General features: G+C 39.0%; 1 protein-coding gene across 3 annotated transcripts in view; it reads left to right on the top strand.

Moving 5' to 3' along the window:
* The window catches only part of kat6b (K(lysine) acetyltransferase 6B), a 63677-nt gene that overhangs the window by 10351 nt on the left and 33494 nt on the right, over positions 1–19832 (top strand). For all 3 annotated transcript variants that reach the window (XM_088324331.1, XM_088324330.1, XM_088324332.1), the window contains exon 2: positions 522–1372. In XM_088324331.1, the coding sequence (XP_088180457.1) occupies positions 752–1372 (621 nt within the window). In that variant the 5' untranslated portion in view covers positions 522–751. The remainder of the gene's footprint in view (positions 1–521; positions 1373–19832) is intronic.

Raw genomic sequence — 19832 nt, 5'->3', positions numbered from 1 at the left:
TGTAATTCTCTTTTAAGACTTTTAATCATTAACTTTTAAATAGGTCTGTAATCCAGTTACATGAGCTGGCTCATAACAGGTGGAACTAAAAAGTATGACACATAATTTGAAAATTGACCCCAACCGTGGTATTGTAAGTCACAAAGACATAAACGGCTACAACGGTATGGGAGAAAGTAATAAGAACTTTTGAAGTTTTGTTCCGTTTTTCTTTCTGGAATATCCTTTAAAGCAAGAGTTTTCCCTTTTAAGAAGAGACGTTACAAGCAATTTATCAAGCTGCCATTCAAAAATGTGCACAATATTCCCTCAATGCCTGATGTAAAAGTTGTGACATTTATGATCTTTTTCCTGTAACAGCAAGTATTTTGTATCTTTGTTTCGGCTAAAGAGAAAATAAATCGCCAAAAACGTTCTAGAGGTCTCTTTTTAGTTGTGTTTTTATTTGTTGTTTAGATCAGACAGTTTTATGGACTTACCGAGTTTTATGGACTTACCAACTACATTTTTTTTTCTGTCAGATTCGGGGTCAACATCAAGTTCAGTTCCTGGTTGTGGAATTTATCTGTGGCGACTTTCCCCCTCGAACGTTTATTGTGTTAACAACCGGATCTGACGAGCCAATTTGGACAGCTCTGTGGAACGTACTTTTTTTTTGGGCCTCGCCAAAGGATGTGGCTGTATCCTTTGGCACTTGGCAGCCGTTGGGATTTCGCATGGATGGCAATTTTGTGAGTCTCCCCTTCCAACCATGGTTAAACTCGCCAACCCTCTATACACGGAGTGGATTCTGGAAGCCATACAAAAAATCAAAAGGCAGAAACAACGACCTTCAGAGGACAGGATTTCCCACGCTGTGGGCACGTCTCATGGACTAGACCGTAAAACGGTCCTGGAGCAGTTGGATTTAGGTGTTCACGATGGCTGTATTCTTAAGGTTACCAACAAGGGGAGCACCTCATACAAGGACCCAGGGAATTCCAGGAGACTTGAATCAGTGCTGCCTCCTTCCTCGCCCACGCCGTCAAAGCATTCTATATGGAGTTCTGGAGATCTCCGCCACATGGATTGGAATAAGATCCTTCGCAGGGCCATTGAAGGCCTGGACGACACGCATGGCTCCTCATTGAAGAACATTGAGAGGTACCTGAGAAAACAGGAGGACCTTGCTGATGCTTCTGAGAACCCAGCCTTTCGTCAGCGCTTGCGGCTGGCAGCAAAGCGCTTGGTCAACAGTGGCAGGCTGTTCAAAAACGGCCCACGCTACAAGCTGGGAGGGCGCGGTAGTATGGACAGCAGGATGTTGAGGTGTCAGATGCCTGCCCCCATGCTGTTGATGTCGGCGACGCTACTACCACATGAACGAGAACAGGTATACCGTTGTGACTTTTATATACAGGGTTTATACGGGAGCTTGAAATCTAGAAAATGTTTGATTTTAATGTTGTTTTCAAGAATTGAAAAGTGCTTGGATTTTGGGTGAAGTGCTTGTAAATACTTGAAATTGTTGCCATGTTTTTCAACAAGTCTGCTTAAAAATGAAGCAGACACGGGTCTCTGGTGGCATCCTTTTGCCATTGCATTTATTTTTGCCACGTGATTATTGGAACTTCACATTGGTTTGTCCAATGGAGCTTCATCGCTCCCGACGCCCAAAACGACAGGTGCATGCTACCTCTAAACAGGGCACTATGAAATGTGTATTATTGCAAAGATTGCGTTTCCCAGCGGTAAATTGTAATGGGAAGAACTTCCTGCAGCTGAAAATGTTAGCTACATATCACTGTCATTTTACCCAACACTTGTATTGGGAGATATTTGTCTCAAAAACAAATGTATTCGCAATTTACTTATAATATATAAAATAATAGTTCTTGATAAATGTACACGCAAGATTAAAATTGGCAAATGTAATCACATATATATTTGGGGCTTTGCTAAATATGATTCACATTGGGTTTCTACTTTTAATGGTACTAGAAGTTCGAAAATCTGCTTTAAAAGTCTTTATAAAGTGCTTGAATTTGGCTATGAAAAAGGTGCACAGCTTGTGAAAATTACTGCAAACCAGTATTATAATATGTAGCCATTCAAATCAAGTCAAGTCATTTTTATTTGTATAGCCCTAAATCATGAAGAGTCTCAAAGGGCTTCACAGATTATTACACTATATTACACAGACTATTTTTCAGCCGACGAGAAGAGTAGGTTATTCATATGCTATGGAGTAGAAGTGAGTTTTAAGTTTAGATTTAAACAAATTCATGCCATACTTTGGTTTCTATCTAAATCAGCTGTCCACAAACTAAGCTATGTTATGTGGAAAAGGTTTGGAGGCCCATGATCTATTTTATTTAAAATTGGGGATCAAATCATGACTCAAATAACGTGATTTATTTCAATGTTAAGTTTAGGAAAATTCTCTGCACCAAAGTTTTGCAGTGACTATCTTTCCGCCTTGGTTAAAGATTAATATTGAGGTCAATATTAACCTGAATACTCTCCCAACCAAAATTGTGCAAACTGTTGTGCTGTGTTTATAAAAATAGGGGGGGTTGGCTAGGGTGTTGTGTCACTGTTAAAGTCGTATGAATTGAAAGGAAGTCATGCCATGCTTGTGTGACAAGCACTTTGCTGTAGGCTTCCCACAGGTTACATAAGCCTGGCTGAAGTAACCCTTAAAGGATGTGGTTGGCTCTCTTGTTAGGAGCAGTGAATACATACTTATAATTTTGGGAAATTGAAAGCATTAATGTGCCTCAAAGAATATATGGTAAGACACACTATTATTTTGTCAAACTCAGAAGCTGAGTTTCTGGAGAAGTGATAGGGTGACTTTGTGTCCACTCTCTGTGTTTCCTTGGTTTATATATTGAATTCTGCCCCAAGGGCCACTAAAGAATTTTCCTAATTCCCACAGGGTGCATTGTTTTCCCTGCATTTAGGGCCTAGGGGTGGTCAACAGCATGTGGCAAGATGCTGTCGATCACTGCTGTCTTCTAGTCTGAGGAGAACATTGCCTTAAGTGAATACTCGCTGTCGGACACTGAGTAACATTCTTTGGTAATCGTAAGGTAAATCAAGATTTAGAAGTAAAAATGGATGGTGTCACAATAGACATTGTATCAGAAATGAAGTTTTTAGGGGTGATAATAGACAATAAATTAAGTTGGAAAACACACATCAGACACATACAAACAAAGGTATCTAAAAGCATTTCAATAATTAATAAAACCAAAGTTCTTTTACATTATAATGCATTGTATTTATTATATTGTTCTCTCGTTCTGCCATATTTAACATATGGTGCAGAAGTCTGGGGCGATAATTACAAAAGTTCACTACAGCCCCTTTTTATCCTTCAAAAACGTGCAATAAGAACCATACACAGGGTAGGATATCGGGATCATACCAATATTTTATTCATGCAGTCCAATTTATTGAAATTGGATGATTTAATAAAATTTTTCACTTCACAACTGTTATTTAAGGTCAACAAAAACATAGTGCCAGAAAACATACAAAGATTATTCACTCGGAAAGAGGGAAATTATAACTTGAGGGGCTGTGGTGAATTCAAAATCCCAAAGGTGAGAACCACCAGGAGAAGTATGTGTGTGTCTGTGTGTGGAGTCAGACTTTGGAATAATTTGCAAAATGAAATCAAACAATGTCCAAATATCCATGTGTTCAAATTTAAATACAAAAAAGCATTACTGGCGAAATACAGAGATGAAGAAAATGGGATATGAGGGAGACTGGAAATACTGCACTTCAACTATGGCTAACTTGTTGTTATTGTGCTATTATCACATCAGAACTGTTATAAGTATTGTGTTTATTTTTATTGATATTATCACTGGTGCCGCAGTGACATTATGCGCATTATGACGTTGAGGGATGGGTATTGCGAAGATTAGTGTATAAAATATGTGATTATTGTAACTATTATAATTATTGATATCTGACCTATGTAATAAGTATATCCATGAGATTTTGTTGTATTAGACACTAGAGGAGCTATCTATAAAATGTATTTAATAGGGAAGATAAAGGGGTAGGAAAAATAAGCATCTGCTTCTGACTACCCCTTTTCGAACATGTTGTGTGACATTATTTCGTTGTTGACTCATTGTTTTTGTCCTGTTTTTATTTTTATGTTCGAAATAAAGTTTTCATTCATTCATTCAACATATCCGACAAGTAAAAGCAAACACAACAAACTGATAGAGAAGCAAAATATACATAATTGTTGCTGTTCTGAACACACATCTGGTTGAAACTGCTGCAGAGAGACTCTTTAAGAAGATTACTTGAACATTCTTCTTTGGATAATTGTGCACTGTAATCAATATGTGAGTGGTTTATTAAAGTTTTCTGATTTGTGGTGAGCCAAGTCACAAATTACGCTGGGCAATCTAGCCCTTAAACAAAGTAAAATGATTGCGAAACAATACTAGGTGTAAAACAAGTAATTGCACCCTGTAACATCTTATACCAAGTCTTTGCACTCTGCTTGTAATGTTGAGACAATATGTTTTAGAGTTTTTGACAAACTTGGCCGAATTGAGTTAGTCATTTAACATACAGCTCCACAAGTGTGTTTGCAGACGCCCACGTCGCTCGCTTTCATTGGGCATCAATACTACCCGTACGACTGCTTGCAGTGTATTTGCCATAATAATGAATGATGAATAGCTGATTAAGGGATGGAATATTTTGTATCCTACTTGAGCATAACATATTTGACAGCTTAAGCCATTTTGCACGCTCAGCTTTTGTCACTGCCAAATGAGATGACTTAAGTCATGCACTGTGGTCTCCTTTCGAGAACTCTGTTTTCCGGATAATAAATTGCAGGGTTTTTTTTTTTTCATAGTTTGGCTGGTGGTGCGACGTGTATACCTGTGAGACTTTTATGTGTAAAATTATGAACACATTATTATATCATTGAGTTTTAAATTTGTATTATATAACGGTATATAACTTCACATTTTATTTTCACACTAAACAGCAAGAAGGCACTCTCGGCCTGTGTTTATAATTTCAACCTTGACTGCGGCGTAAAGAGGAAGCCGGCGCATGGTCTACTTCCAGGACCTATCGGGAGTTGTTTACCGGTAAAAGTGACACTGAGAACAAAGATTTGACTGGCTTTAGTGATTTGGAATAAAGGTGATAGTTTGATGAGCATGTTCTTTATGCTAGAGTTCGCTAAATAGCTCTTAATATGTTACGGCGTTGCTGACGAGTATATTTAAGATGTGAAACCTTAGTATACTGTGCTCTCTATTTTATTTTTATTTCAAATTGCCTTTCAAAATGATATGTATATTTTTGGTGTTGGGTTTAATCAAATAAATTTCCCCCCAAAATGAGACTTGTTCTCCAAATGTGACACGTTTTTTTTTTCCTTCTTATTTATGCATTTTTTTGGCTTGTACGACCTATACTTTGGAGAGACTTATAGTCTGGAAAATACTGTAACTACCCAAATAACAATTAATGCTAACCATGCAACGGGATTTTCCAATAAGACTTAAATGCAATACACATGCTTTTTTATGTCTTATTGAGATGAGGTGCGGTATTGAGGTTTTGTGCATTTATATATGTTAACCTGTCCCCTGGCAGTATCACAGTGAAATATAAGGAAGCAACACTCTAATACTGAAGCCAAATGTAGTTGAAAAAACGGATTGTTCCTGGAGAAGTTTTCAATTCAATTTCCCCCTCCGCCCAATCTGAGCCCGGTCAAAGTGTTACCTTGCATTTGAAACTCCTCAGTCTGACTTTGCAGACACACATTTGCGGTGTTAAAGTATCCGTTGAGAAAAGCAGGCACTTTGTTGGTGGAAAAGAGCAGTGTTGGCTTAGACATTTGGATTGGTCTGTAGGGACTGCCAGGAACAAAGGCGAGGATTTAGATCCCCCCCCCTACCTCACTTGTGTTATGCAACCACTTTAGCTCTCTTTCCACCACCAGCTTTCTAATAGAACCCCGCCCCCTCGCCCAGGGCAGCCTGCTCTTTTCATGATGCATCATTTCCTGTAATGTACTTAATTTAGACGGCCAGAGAAAATCATCATTGCTGTAGTCCCCCCTAAGGTTAATGTGTGATGCCATGGCCAGGGATAACTTCTTGTTCTGACATGAGATGTTATCAGTGTGGAACTTAGACTATATACTGTGTCAATATCTTTCTGTGATCCAAAGTTGTCTCCTCAAGCAGTTACCCCAAACGTCCCGCTGCAACCTTTTGGCTTTTTGTATGCAGCAATCTAAGGGTGTTTGTGCCCTCTTACTCTGTATGTATTCTTGATCTTTATATAAACCTCCCTGAAAGACGGCTGCCAAGGGCGGTTCCTGTGGGCCAAACACAGGTGGTGTGCAGACTGGCCTTAAAGCACAGATGGAAAAGCTGCTAAAGATTCTTTTGTGCTCACGTTTTGAGGCAGATTATGTCATATGCCAAAAATTTAGGAACATGTTTTTTTTCTGCAAGAGAGGCAGAAAACCACACCAGGCAAACACTTATTCAGAGCTGGGTGATTTCTACGCAGTCAGAAGGCAAGACGTATGCAAATTAAGCCAGTCTGAATCCTGATTGATAGCTCTCTCTTGATGTGTTGTTTAAACACCTCATGTGTTATCAACTTGCACGGATGAACTAGAATTGGGACCACATTGATCTATATGAATTGTTTGTGCATGTACCAGGTGTGTGCTAAATAAAAATCTTGTATCGTGTTCACAATTTCACTCATGCTACACCACCTGTCATGGCTGCCAGCTCGAAGAAATATCTAGTGCTCACAACATTGCAACAGCCTTAATAGGGTTATATTTGGAAGTTTTCCAAACTGCAGTGTCTTCCATGTAAGGCCAAATTGACATTTCCTGAACATCACAGAAATCAACACGACATAATTGATGGATTAATAGGATGCTAAGAAACTGCCAGTTACTGTTATACTACTACACGTACTACGGATCATCAGATAATCACCATTGTTTTCACTACCATTCACTCAAGTTTGGCAAAATGCAGGGAGTGTTTAAATGTACTCACATTTCATAGTCATAATCGCACTGAAAAAATTTTTTATCAATGTATTGAAGGTTATTAACAGCAATTTTATCATGTGAGCCTTTAACAATATTTTAAACTAGGAATAAACCCATCCTATTTCTAATAACATCTCATCTCATTAGCCATACCGCTTATCCTCATTAGGGTCGCGGGGGGGCTGGAGCCCATCCCAGCCATCTCCAGGCAGTGGGCAGGGGACACCCTGAACTGGTTGCCAACCAATCGCAGGGCAAACAGGGACAGACAGCTCATTCACACCTAGGGACAATTTGGACCGGGCAATTCACCTGAAATGCATGTTTTTGGAACGTGGGAGGAAACCGGAGTGCCCGGAGGAAACCCACGCAAGCACGGGGAGAACATACAAACGCCGCACAGGAAGTCTGGAGCTGGATTTGAACCCACGACAGGTTCCCATGACATGAACTGTGCCGCACAAGCGCTAACCACTGCGCCACCGTGCTGCCCCTTTCTAATAACATTTACCACTAAAAACTGAAACATTCCACATTCGTTCTTTTTAAAAATACCTTTAAAACACTAAAGTCAAGAATAATATTCACATAGTATCATCAAGTCAGGCCCCAGTGTGTTGTGCACTGTGTTGTCTGATGTGAGCGAGGGCCAGTGCTACAGCACAACGTGGCGGCAGGATGCTGGTCAAACTTTGCGGCGACCTAAGTTGGGATTCCACTGTGTAAAAGAAATACAAATAGACTTGACCTATGATTTTTTTTTTTTTTTTTTTTAATAAAAAGTTAAAATAGGTACGATAGTTCATATTTTTTTTGCCTAATATACAAATAAATGTTGTTGTTTTTTACTGAACGTTTTTCACACCACTAGGAGGGCCCGACACACTATTCCCTCAATTAAATCATTAAAGTTTTAAAGATGTTCCATAACTCCCTGTCGTGTGTTCAAAATGCCATGCAGGCTGTCAAGAGTTTGCTTTTCCCAAGATTTGGAGACCTGATTCAAACTACTATCATTAAATAATGTTCTGTAGCTTCGTGTGTTGCTATTCACATTGTGTTGTGTAATTGTTAAAGATGCACAGCCCTAGTCTCTATGTAGGTACAGCTTTAGTTTGGGTTGTAATTAATGACATGTTTACTCCAAGGTCTATTGTAATGTAGGCTAACTGGGTCCTAAACTACAATTCAAACCCTTTCAAAGGGGCCAATGGCCATTGGGCAATGCACTAAATGATTTAAAAAAAATCACATTTTAGATCAATTGTTTTTTCTATGGTGTATCAATGTTTATGAAATAGCAGTGTGTTTCCTTCTCCTTTAAGCGACAGTCAAGTCACATTTATTTATATAGCCCTTAATCACAAAAATGTCTCAAAGGACTGCACGGGATTACAATTACAAAATTGCACAATTACCTGATCTTAAACTAGCATGCGGGCAAGGAACAACTCAAAATCCTCTGTGAGGAAAAAAGGGAAATCTTGAGAAAGGACCTCACATGTGGTAATCCCCCTTCCAGGATTGACCAGGGTGAATCACAATTAGCATTACTGTACACAGAATAGTAAACACTAGGTAAGATGTTGAAAATGTCCGGAAAGAGCATGACAGCAACGAGGCCCCCAGCCTGTAAACTAGTCCAGAAAGTCTATGACGGCCACGACGCAGCTTCCCATCTCTGCCAGCTGGTAAATGCAGGGGTTTACATGCTTCAGGTCAGACGCTGGTCCGCTGACTCATCTCAAATCGTCCTTTTCCTTCATATTAGCCAGGCAGGCAGTCGGAAAAAGACAGGACAATACAGAATATGAGGTGGGCATCAATCATAAGCTTTGGAATAGAAGTGTGTCTTAAGCCTCCATTTAAAAACTTCCATTGAGGTTGCAGATCTTATCTCCGGAGGCAGGGCGTTCCATAACACCGGGGCCCGGATGGAGAATGCTCTCGAGCCTGCAGACTTCTTGGCTCTCGGAGTCACGAGTAGACCGGCATTTTCCGAACGCAGACTCCGTGCAGGAACATAGGGGGTCTTGTCACATGCCTAATGAGGCCCTTTTCCTATTAGCTGACATGTTTTGCCTAAAATTATCTTCCGATACCCAAACTCTGTAATATTTTGGAAAACATTTTTTTACTAAATCATAAAACTGATGATTACCATAAAAATCTCACTTGAACGCAAGTCACATCAAGAGAAGTGTGGACAGTAGAATAGGTCCAACAACTTTTTGGTCTGGTCTTTAATAATTAATTAAGTAATTAAAACTTAAAGAACATTAAAAAGTGTTATTACGAAAAAGATGGAAGCAACTCGTCTCCTTGGAATTAAAATATATTCTTTGGCGTGGCTCTGAAATGTGTTCAAACTGTCATTACTCGGGATTAAATTGTGCTGAAGACTGCATGCATTGCAATCAAGTCGGGCTTGATTCCACAATAAGGAAGCAGGTTGTTAGTATTACCTTGTGGGAATGTCATTCTCCCCCCCCCATCCATTCCTCTCTTCAAAGAGTATTTGACACATTCAGAACATGAATGGAATGAAATCACTTGCTTCAGCAGTAACTTTGAATTTCTGTTGAACGTTTTGAAGAAGTTATGACTTCATTGCACAGTATAACTCACTAATCGATAAAAATATTTGTAGTCATTTGTTTTTTTTCGCTTGTTAAAATCATTTACGTCACATATGAATAAATGAATGAATGAAAACTTTATTTTGAATTGAACATTAACATAAAAACAGGACAAAAACAATAAGTCAACAACAAAATAATGTCACATAACATGTTTGAAAAGGGGTAGTCAGAAGCAGATGCTACCTAAACGTGTGTCAAACTTGTGGCTCGCTGGCCAAATATGGTCCTACATCATTTTATTTGGCCTGTAAGACGATGCTGAGAGAAGCAAAAGAGTAGATGAGGTACATTTTGTTACACAATGACTTGCTGTTTTAAGTGTGTGCACCAAATGTTGCAAAAGCCAGGCGCTACTTGCAAAGCACCCACTGTAGTTGTATTTGTTGAGTACCAATAAACAACCAGTGAACATTGAAGGAAACCCATTTTACGTAAAATAAAAGGAATGGATGCACTAGTTTAAGGCAATACCAAAAAATAAAGAATTTTAAAATTAGCACCTTGGTTTCTTTGCAGAAGTTTAAAGAAGCTGTAGCTTCTTTCTCTAATATTTATGGTATCTAACGGCAAAGTTTTCATTTCCAGGTAAACCTTTTCATGAAAAAAATGAATGAAATGAAAGCCTTTTAAATCATTTAAATTTGTGTTTGTATGCTATTCTTGTCAGTTTCCATTCTGCATGACTGTCCCCCGATTTAAGTAAACAGTAGTAGAAATGAATTCAATTGTTGATACGCTTTTTTTTCCTCCAAATGCACAACTATTAAATACAAGAAAATAAATCTTAGTGAAGAACCAACATTGAGGGGAAAAACCCCTCAGTTTTATAAACAAATCCTACACCCCTGAATCATAATTCAATTGTAAGTCTCCACAAAGCCCTCCAGCTGAGGAAGAATTTTTTTTAATGCTATTAATCTTTTATTTCAGCCCCTGTGACATTTTTTTTTCTACCATGTGGCCCCTGGGCTAAAATGAGTTTGGCACCCCTGACATACTCTATGTCTTGTTATTAAAGTTAAATAGAACTCTAGGTTTTTCATAATGGCCCAACAGGGAGGGAAAATATATAATGCAGCGCTAGAATCGACAAAACAAGTTTGAAAAATAAACGCAACATAACAGGCGTTTGTGTTTGGTGTGCAGTCGTGTTTTGATTAACCTCGTTAATAATGATTCTATTGTCCTGGAAGTTCAATGAGTGTTTTTGCCAGCCAACACTGGTTAATAAAACACACCCTATATGTTTTTTTCTAAATTCCTCCAGAAGAGCAACAATAAACATCATGCTCCAAAGTAGTAGTATTTTTGAAGTAGATTTTTTTTTTGGTTTGAACAAATTTATTGACACTAAAAACAGAAAACAATCTTGACAATCTCAACAGCAATCAAGCACATTCACAATATTATATTTCAATATGACGTTTAACAGCAAACACAATGTGAGGTTTGAACAACCCTTCTCGAAAATCTTAATAGCAATCAAGCGTATTCACAATTTCGTTATATAACATCTTTGTTAGTGTCAATAGATCCGTCCAGGCCAAAGTCGATTTTTTTTTTTTTTGTTCTGAACAAATCCACCGACACCAACAGCAGCAAAACAAACACGACAATTTCAACAACCATCAAGCATAATCACAATTTTGTTATATCTGATGATATGACATTTCAACACTTTTTCCTGACATTTTCAACATCAATTAAACAATTTCAGAGTTATTATCTTTTAATAGTAGTTAACCAAAGTGTAAAGGGCAAAACTATTGTGCAAGGGCATAGCTACGCCATCCGACCCTCCCAAGCAGCATCCTCCAGTCCTCTTTGTGGGTCCTCTCCCTTCTTACTTCTACTTTCCACAACCCAGGCCGTTGCTGCCGGGACCCCCACAGTGTAGCCCTGGTTCCCCACTCCGGGTGGGTGCAGACGATTCTTTATGGCTGCGTCCTAGGCCCACCGCTCACAGATTGTATGGTATCTGCAGCCATTTGGAGCACAGCCACTTGGGGGATCTGCCTGCACCTTCATACCAGCAGGTTTCTAGAGGTCCAGATGGCGTCCTTGATGGCGGCGAGAGTGAGCCAATCACTGGCAAAGTCGTTCCGAGACCTCCTCGACCGACTCACCCCGTAAAGCACGTACTGTGCATCAGGGACCTCCCCTGCTGGCAAGTCCGGGAATTTTCCTAGTTGGTCGGCCATTGTCCACAAGTCCTCGGCAGCGCTGCACTCACAAAAAAGGTGCCTCACCGACTCCTGGGCGCCACAGCCAGGTCGAGGGCATGTCGAAGTCGCTGACATTCCTCGGTGGTGTATTACGGCTCTGACTGGGAGAACCTCATGAGCCACCATCCATGACAAGTCTCGTAGTTTGTTTGGGAGGGCAGGATGATTCACGTTGCTCCAAACCGTTGTAGGTTCGCCAAACGCAAGCCCCCGCACAGAACTTACTGTTGCTCGCTCTTGCACAATAGCAATAAGGGCCCTGTGGTTTTGTAAAGTGTGACTTTCTTGTGTTTCTAAATCAAACTTCTTTAAAAAATCCCGAATAAAGAGATGTGTTGGTGGCAAGTTAAATGAAACTGGAATCAAACGATTGTTTGGTACAAGCTTTAGCTTCCGCAAATATGAGCCCATCCAGAACCGGGTCATCGCTTGACTTTTCGGGTTGTTGGGTGGGCCCACAGCGTTTTGGAAGTGGAGAGAGACATATTTGCTTCCCAGGAAAAGGTCAGGCACTCCTTTCCCCCCTTTTTCCTTTTTCTTTTTCATTGTATCTCTTTTTATCCTTTCCCACTTTGAGCCCCAGACTAAGCGAAAGATGGCTCGGTCCAGTTGTAACAGCACGTTTCTTTTGGGCATAATAACTAAACTGATTGATAAAAGCAGTGGGAGGATGATCGCTTTGATGATTAGGACACTATCTTAAACCAGATGAAAAAGCAATAACTTATATAGGCAGTACACTTAAGGGCTTGTGCTCTGATGACATTTTTAAGTGGGGTATAAGCTTTGAAAAGAAGCTCTTATGTCTTTGTATGATGCAATTCCGCTGCATAAACACTAAACGATTTGTAGTACTACAATGTGTATTTCCTTAGCATCAACTGTCACATTAACAGTTTGCGATTAAACACGTCGGTCCGGAAAAATTAACATTGCAAAGAAAATAATTTTGCTGTCCCGAAAAGGTCAAATAACATCCCAAAAAAAGAATAAAAGCTGCATTCAAGCTGTGTATGCACCTCATGCCATTCACTCATCCAACAGACCACCTCATTTTGCTGGATCACAAGTTTCTTCCTTTTCCACTCACTCAAAACCCTGCGGCTTGTGTAAAAATGCTGCTAAATTATTGAAATAAACTTTGCTAGGTTTTGATACAGACAATGATAATACTGGCTTTCGGGCTCCGATAAAAACAATGCTTGCTTCAACATTGAAAAAGGGGAGGCTTGTTTCAGTGTGCTCAAAGTGTACCACACCAATATGTTTCTTTACTTACACCCTCATCATGCGAACACCATGAAAACTGTTTATAAACTGCTATATCCTTTTGAGCTTCTGTGCCATAGTTTAAAGTCAGAATGCTAAGACTACAGAAAGGGGACTATTTGGAGCTCGCCAATCATTCTTTATAGCGGTCATCTCCACACACTGATAATAACAAACATCATCTTTGTTGTATATTAACTAAATAAAATAGATATTAAAGTTTTCTAATTACATAAAACAAAATTGTTGGTTTAGTTTGAAGATTACGTCCTGAAAAAAAACTAACACAGCCCTTGTATCCTTTGATTTTTCAATATTTGGCCCTCCATAGGAGAAAATTTGGACACCTTTAGCTTAAAACAAAACAAATAGACATCCCCAAACACCTGTGTTTAGTACTGAATTTAGTAGTTTTAATACATCCAGGAAAAGTGATTTATTAAATCTCAATAGATGGGTTTTCAAATTCTTCTCTGCCTATCTGCACTTATAAAAGGCCACTATTCCTTTTATCATTTCTATTTTTCCTTAAATGCCCACTGCCCGATGATTGCTGGGATGGGCTCCAGCATCCCCGCGACCCTGCTGAGGATAAGCGGTGCAGCTGATGAGATGAGATGGGTGCATTTTCCTTTTTTATCTAGAGTGGATGAATATAGTTTTGGTGACATTCCACAACGCAATTTGAAACAAATAAAACACATTACAGACTGACAGGATTGTCAGTGGTCTCACCAAAACTCTACTCGACCTGTGCAGACAAAATTTTGGGCTTTTGATAATGTAGGTTGATTATATGAGCCATGGGTGTTCTGATGGAGATGGCATTGCAAAAATTGGTTGTTTTCAATGTAGAACTCAATTTACAAAAGAAAACATTAGAGATCGGTTATAAGGAAAAAAAAAAAACGATCCCCCTTCCCAGCTATTTAGACTCTAGAGAACTCATGTTTTCAGTTTTAAGCCGGGTTCCCCAGCACAATCTAATCAAATGATTATTTTCCATTAATGTATTCTGAAATGAAAATTCCAATTTGTTTAAATGGTAAGAGAAGTATATTCAAATAGAGCACTGTGTGAAATATCTCCCAGAATGTCATTTAAAAAAAACAATTTAAAATAGAAAGCAAGAACATAAACTTGCTTAATTTTTAAATACCTATAGGTCCATAAATTTGTAAGGATATGAACAAGCTTCAGATGCAGCTACAAGATGTAATGTTTTGCTGCCAATTTACTCCAAATTATATTTTGCAAAATAAAATTGTTCACATGGTGATTTTATCACTTGCTCAACCACTACTTTCCTTTCCACACCTGTCTTTTATACTGTAGGTGATCTTTGCTGAGTTGCATGATTAAGCGGTGACATATTCTTTTTGTCATCTTCCACTATAAGCCGGGAGCTAATTCTTCAATGTTTGGCCAAATGAATTGATTTGACCGTTTAAGACCGATAAAAAAACCAATGCTGGATAACCACAGGTGATTGTGCGCCAATGTTTTTGTAAATAGTGTTTTTCTTCAAAGCAGGGATGTCAAACTCAGTTTGGCGATGTGGCTGCATCCAAAATGTCTGTTTTCAGGCGGGCTGGATCAGTAAAACAATATTAACTCAAAATTTTTACCCTTTTGGTTTTCAGTATTAAGCATTATCTTTCAGCTTACATCAGTTACATACCCGACATAATCACTTAAGTTCTTCTATATACACAACACATTTATTTAAAACGACGAGGGAAAAGGTTTTTCATGTTTGGCTTTGACTGTGCGATTAGGTTTATTTTCAAAGTTGAGTGAATGCAGTTTTACACGTAAACCAACTCGCCACGCGATACAAACTCAACACTGCCCTCTAATGGCCAGAGGAAGCATTTGGTTTGCATTTATTTAAAAAAAAAAAAAACTAACTTTTGATAGAAATGACCTAGAGACTCTTTTCTTATTTTGGAATTAACAGACATTTATAGCGGGCTGGATTAAATCAACAAAAGCGTCAGATCCGGCCCGCGGACCATATGTTTTACATGGCATAACACAGACACCCACTTGAATAACCTTTCCATTTTCGGTTATTTAGCCTGCACTGCTATAAAAGTACTTTGCTAATATAACATTAGAGCAGGCATGTCAAAAATACAACTGGCAGGCCTGACCCGGCCGCTGGTTGATTTTAATCCGACCGGCCATAAATTCCTTTGTATAGGTACAGTGGTATATTTACTTAGGAATGTCTCTACATACGAAAGTTTCAGGTTATGTAGTACTTGAACGGGAAAATATTGCCTCTAGTTACGAAGTTGTTTTCAGGATATAAAGTCGAAAATACTGTACGCACTGCTATCAGCCGCTCCTGGAGTTTTCCAAACCTAAACAAACTGACTCCGTGTATCCCAGCATGCTCTTCGTGTCATCGTCACAGTTTAGGGTTTAGACTTCAGAGACGAGGACAAGGAGGAGTTCCGGCTTCCCCTTCCCAGCCATCTTGCCTGGATTAAAGACAATCTAGCAAAATTCAACAAAGTCTCGGAATTTGGAAGGGAATCACCCGGAAAAGGTGTTGATAAGTGGGGCTATTGCTCATTATGATGTCTGCTTTTTTCGAACGGATTGTCAAAAGCTGGCAAAAGCAGACGTCATTGGATCAGTTTTCTGGAAACGTGACGGAAAATGGTACATTAAGTATTTTATTATTTTCTTTTTTTTTTTTACATTTTGTGCTTTTCTTTCTATTTATTGTGTGGTAATCAAATTTGAGAATGTATTTAATTTATGTTCTGATGATCTTTTATTATTTATAAAAATATAGATGGATACTTTATTCGTCCCCGTAGGGAAATTCACATATACAGTGGCTTGCGAAACTATTTGGCTCCCTTGAACTTTGTGACCTTTTGCCACATTTCAGTCTTCAAACATAAAGATATAAAACTGTAATTTCTTGTGAAGAATCAACAATAAATGGGACACAATCATGGAGAGGAACACACTTTATTGGATATTTTAAACTTTTTTTAACAAATAAAAAACAAAAAAAGTGGGCGTGCAAAATTAGGCACCAAGGGGGCATGTGGTAGTGATCTAACTCAAGGAAGTGACGGGCTGCCTTGTGTTGCCTCACTATTCACCGCCGAGAGGATGAGTGGAGGGACGAAGCCAGAAACACCACGCTTCGATGGACCATGAAACCCCTAGCCCCTACCAAAACCTCCGCCAACCCAGCTGTACCAGGGCTAGGCGATAGCAAACCCGACCCGCGCTGCACCCCCTTCCATTACGTTCTGTGCAATGGACTGGTGGACCACGGGGAAAATGCTTCCAGCTTTAGTTGGGCCCTGGACCTTAATTTTCAATTTATTTTTCATTTTTCAAAATCGGTACGACATTTAAGGAAAATTATATGTTTTCATAACATAAGGTGGTAAGTTGCTTCAGGTGTAACACAGAATCTACTCAACTGTTAAAATAAACAGGACTGGTAGGGGTGCTTGGAATCCTTGATTTATTTATTTTTTTATTTGATGTTTTTAAGGAATAAAAAGTGCTTACATTTTGGGTGTAGTGCTTGTAAATGCTTGATATTGTTGCCATTTTTCTCAACAAGTTTGCTTAAATATGACGCTGACAATGCTATCAGGTGGCTCCGCTTTGCCATTTTATTTCTTCTTTCTTGTGATTAACTGCAACTGGAAATAGTTTGCATGGCATTGTCCAATGAACCGCCATTGCCCCCTACGGGACAAGTGCACGCTACACTTAAACAGAGCTCTATGAAATATGTATTAGTGCAAGGATTATGTATCAATTATGGACATTTATTTTGGATCATAATAGAACAGTAAAGCACAAATAATTTGCACCACGTATAGAAATGACTTTTAAGCAAGTTGAAAATAATTACTTTGGCTTTTTTCTTACTAATTGGGACATGAAGGTTCAGAATATAAGGCATTATTTCGCCAAAGTAAACATTTTTAACCTGCTCGAGTCAGTTTCTAATTTATAGTAACAACTGAACAAAAACGCCACTGAGAATAAATTCATGTTCTGCAGATTCCAAGCTAAAAATAGTGAAAAGCAAAAAGCGGGGCTGATGATTAGTCTTGTATAAGCGACATAGTACCGAAAATTGGAATTGGCGGATCGTTTCCCGTGACAGTGACTCAGAGGATAAGAATTGTATTGGATTTAGTGATTTAAAGTAAAGTTGCTAGTTTGGTAACATTTTATTTATGATGGTTATCTGAATAACTCTTAATATGTTATGTTGTTACTGAAATTAACAGGCATGTCAAATATGTAACGTGCTTATACCGTACGGTTCAGCTCGTTGCTCTCTTATTTTAAATTGCCTTTCAAGATGACATGTTGAGGTTTGGCTTTATCGAATCAATTTCCCTCAAAAATGCAACTTATACTCCGATGTGACTTAAATATGTGTTTTCCTTCTAAATTCTGCATTTTTTGACTTTTAGGTTCACACTGCAGAGCTTAAAGCTCAATCCCGATTTTTTTGGGTGAAACACGATGATTTTGTGAGATTCTCATTTCTAACTAAATGTGCCTTCCATTGTAAACTCCACAACTGGTCAGCATGCGCACAAGAGACGTGTTACGTTACACGAGATGCACTCATCTTTGCGGAAGTATTCATGGATGTTGACAGCGGAGAGTTGTCAACTCCCAAATATCAAATACAAAACCTCGCTTTCCCCCATTAATTGCCTATGTGGTGGGATTTGAATTTAAATATTGTTACCTACCAATAGAGTATACAATTGCTTTAAGATGAACTAGAGCAACATGTTGTGAATCTGCGATGCAATGATGGCGGTTCCGTGTTTGCTGTTCCGTGGGTTACAAAAAAAGTGTTTATCTTCAATGGATGTTTGATTTAATCCACTGTGTTTGTGTCCATCATGGTTGTTTAATTTTCTGCTTCATTCCGCCTGGTTGAAGGCAGCAGACGTCACTATTCTGCCTGTCGCTGACTTGCAAACCCCATGGAAAAATTTCCCTGCAGTGGGATCCTGGCCTCAGTGTGTGCAAATTGAAGAAAAAAGTGTTATTCTCAAACTAACTTATTTTGAAATTTGTATTGCCCGGAAGGTGGCTGAAATCGACTCGACTTCTGTGTCCCAAGATACTAGTCGGGCCATTTTATTTCCAGTCAGCCATCAGTGTGGTAACTTGCTGTCAAATATTGACTAGTCTGGCTGGAAAATAGAGTCATCATTGACGTGGGCATAAACACCTCTCCACCCCCAACACACTCCACTTCTAATTGCCACAGAAGCCCTCAACAAGGACAACATCCTCACTGTGCGCCGGCTAACATCCTCCTCTGAGGACGCACCACGCTTTCAAAGAGTCCTCCTGTCATGTATCTCTTGATGGAAGGAAGGGAAAACAACATTCATCTGTAGGGTAGTAGGTTGTCACAAGCATGTGCTTCACGAACACTGACAACTGTTTTGTGTATCCCCAGAGTGGCCTTTTGAAGCTCAATTGACAGAACCGTGATGAGATACGATCAGGGCGCCCTTAAGTAAAAGATCATATCTGCCGGTTGTTCACAAGCTGCGAAAGGCCGCAACACTTGCTTTAATGCTCCTCCAGGGGGTTTACCAATGTGAACATAGCTTTATCTGTTTCCCATATCATTTAAATCTGGTAATCCTTTTATATGTTGGTTTGGAAGACGGCTCACAGTTGTAGACTGGCAACATTCCAACTGCATGTTTTGCTAATTATAGTAATTTGATCATACGCTCATGAATCCCTTTCGTCTTGAATAGCACAGCAGTCCCAGATAAAACTCAAACCCAAAACAACGCAGTGTCCTAGGCTAAAGGCTTACAGCCCACCAAAAACAATAAAAATGTGTGATTGGATGCTTTTAAAAATAAAAAAAATATAATTAAGTATTAAAGTGCTCAACCATTGGATGTGGACATAACCGAATTTAAGAACCTGTTTACGGCCAAGCCACGCTGAGAATGCCCAATATCTGGAAGTTAAGCAGGGTCGGGCTTTCTGAGTACTCGGATGGGAGACCGCCTGGGAATACCAGGAGCTGTAAATAGGTCATTTGGCGCACGCTCTCCTGCGACAGCACTGACTACCCACTTGGTACATTCGGTGAAAAATGATATTCCCTAAAGGGGCCAAAAAGTAATTATTATCTTAATCACATTTACTATTCTTGTTTATTCATTTGTCTGATCACACATGCTTCAATTTCCCCAGCTCGAAAAGTCAAATATTATAACATATTTCCCGCAGTATAATGTGATAATAAGACGAACCACCAAAATATTGTCTTTTGTGATTGTTTTTCACATATAAGGAGCACTGGACTAAAACTACAGTCAGAGGTAGGGGTTAAATAAATACATTTAAATTAAAATATTTTATCACGGTTTCTTTATTTTCCTCATGTTTTTCCTTGCCCTCACGTAGGTTTTGGATCAGGGGATAGTGTAATAATAGTTTGGCCTGACAGCCCTTTGAGACTTCTTGTGATTAAGGGCTATACAAATAAACATGACTTGACTAGAACACAAATTAACATTACACATGATTTTACCACTAAAAGTAATTTTAGCAATAAACAACATGTTCACC

This window comes from Urocampus carinirostris, chromosome 19 (genome assembly GCF_059441175.1).
Source record: "Urocampus carinirostris isolate Australia breed hairy pipefish chromosome 19, RoL_Ucar_1.0, whole genome shotgun sequence".
Lineage (NCBI taxonomy): Eukaryota > Metazoa > Chordata > Actinopteri > Syngnathiformes > Syngnathidae > Urocampus > Urocampus carinirostris.
Note: the sequence above shows the minus strand (reverse complement) of the source record. Positions and strands in the feature narration are given on the sequence as shown.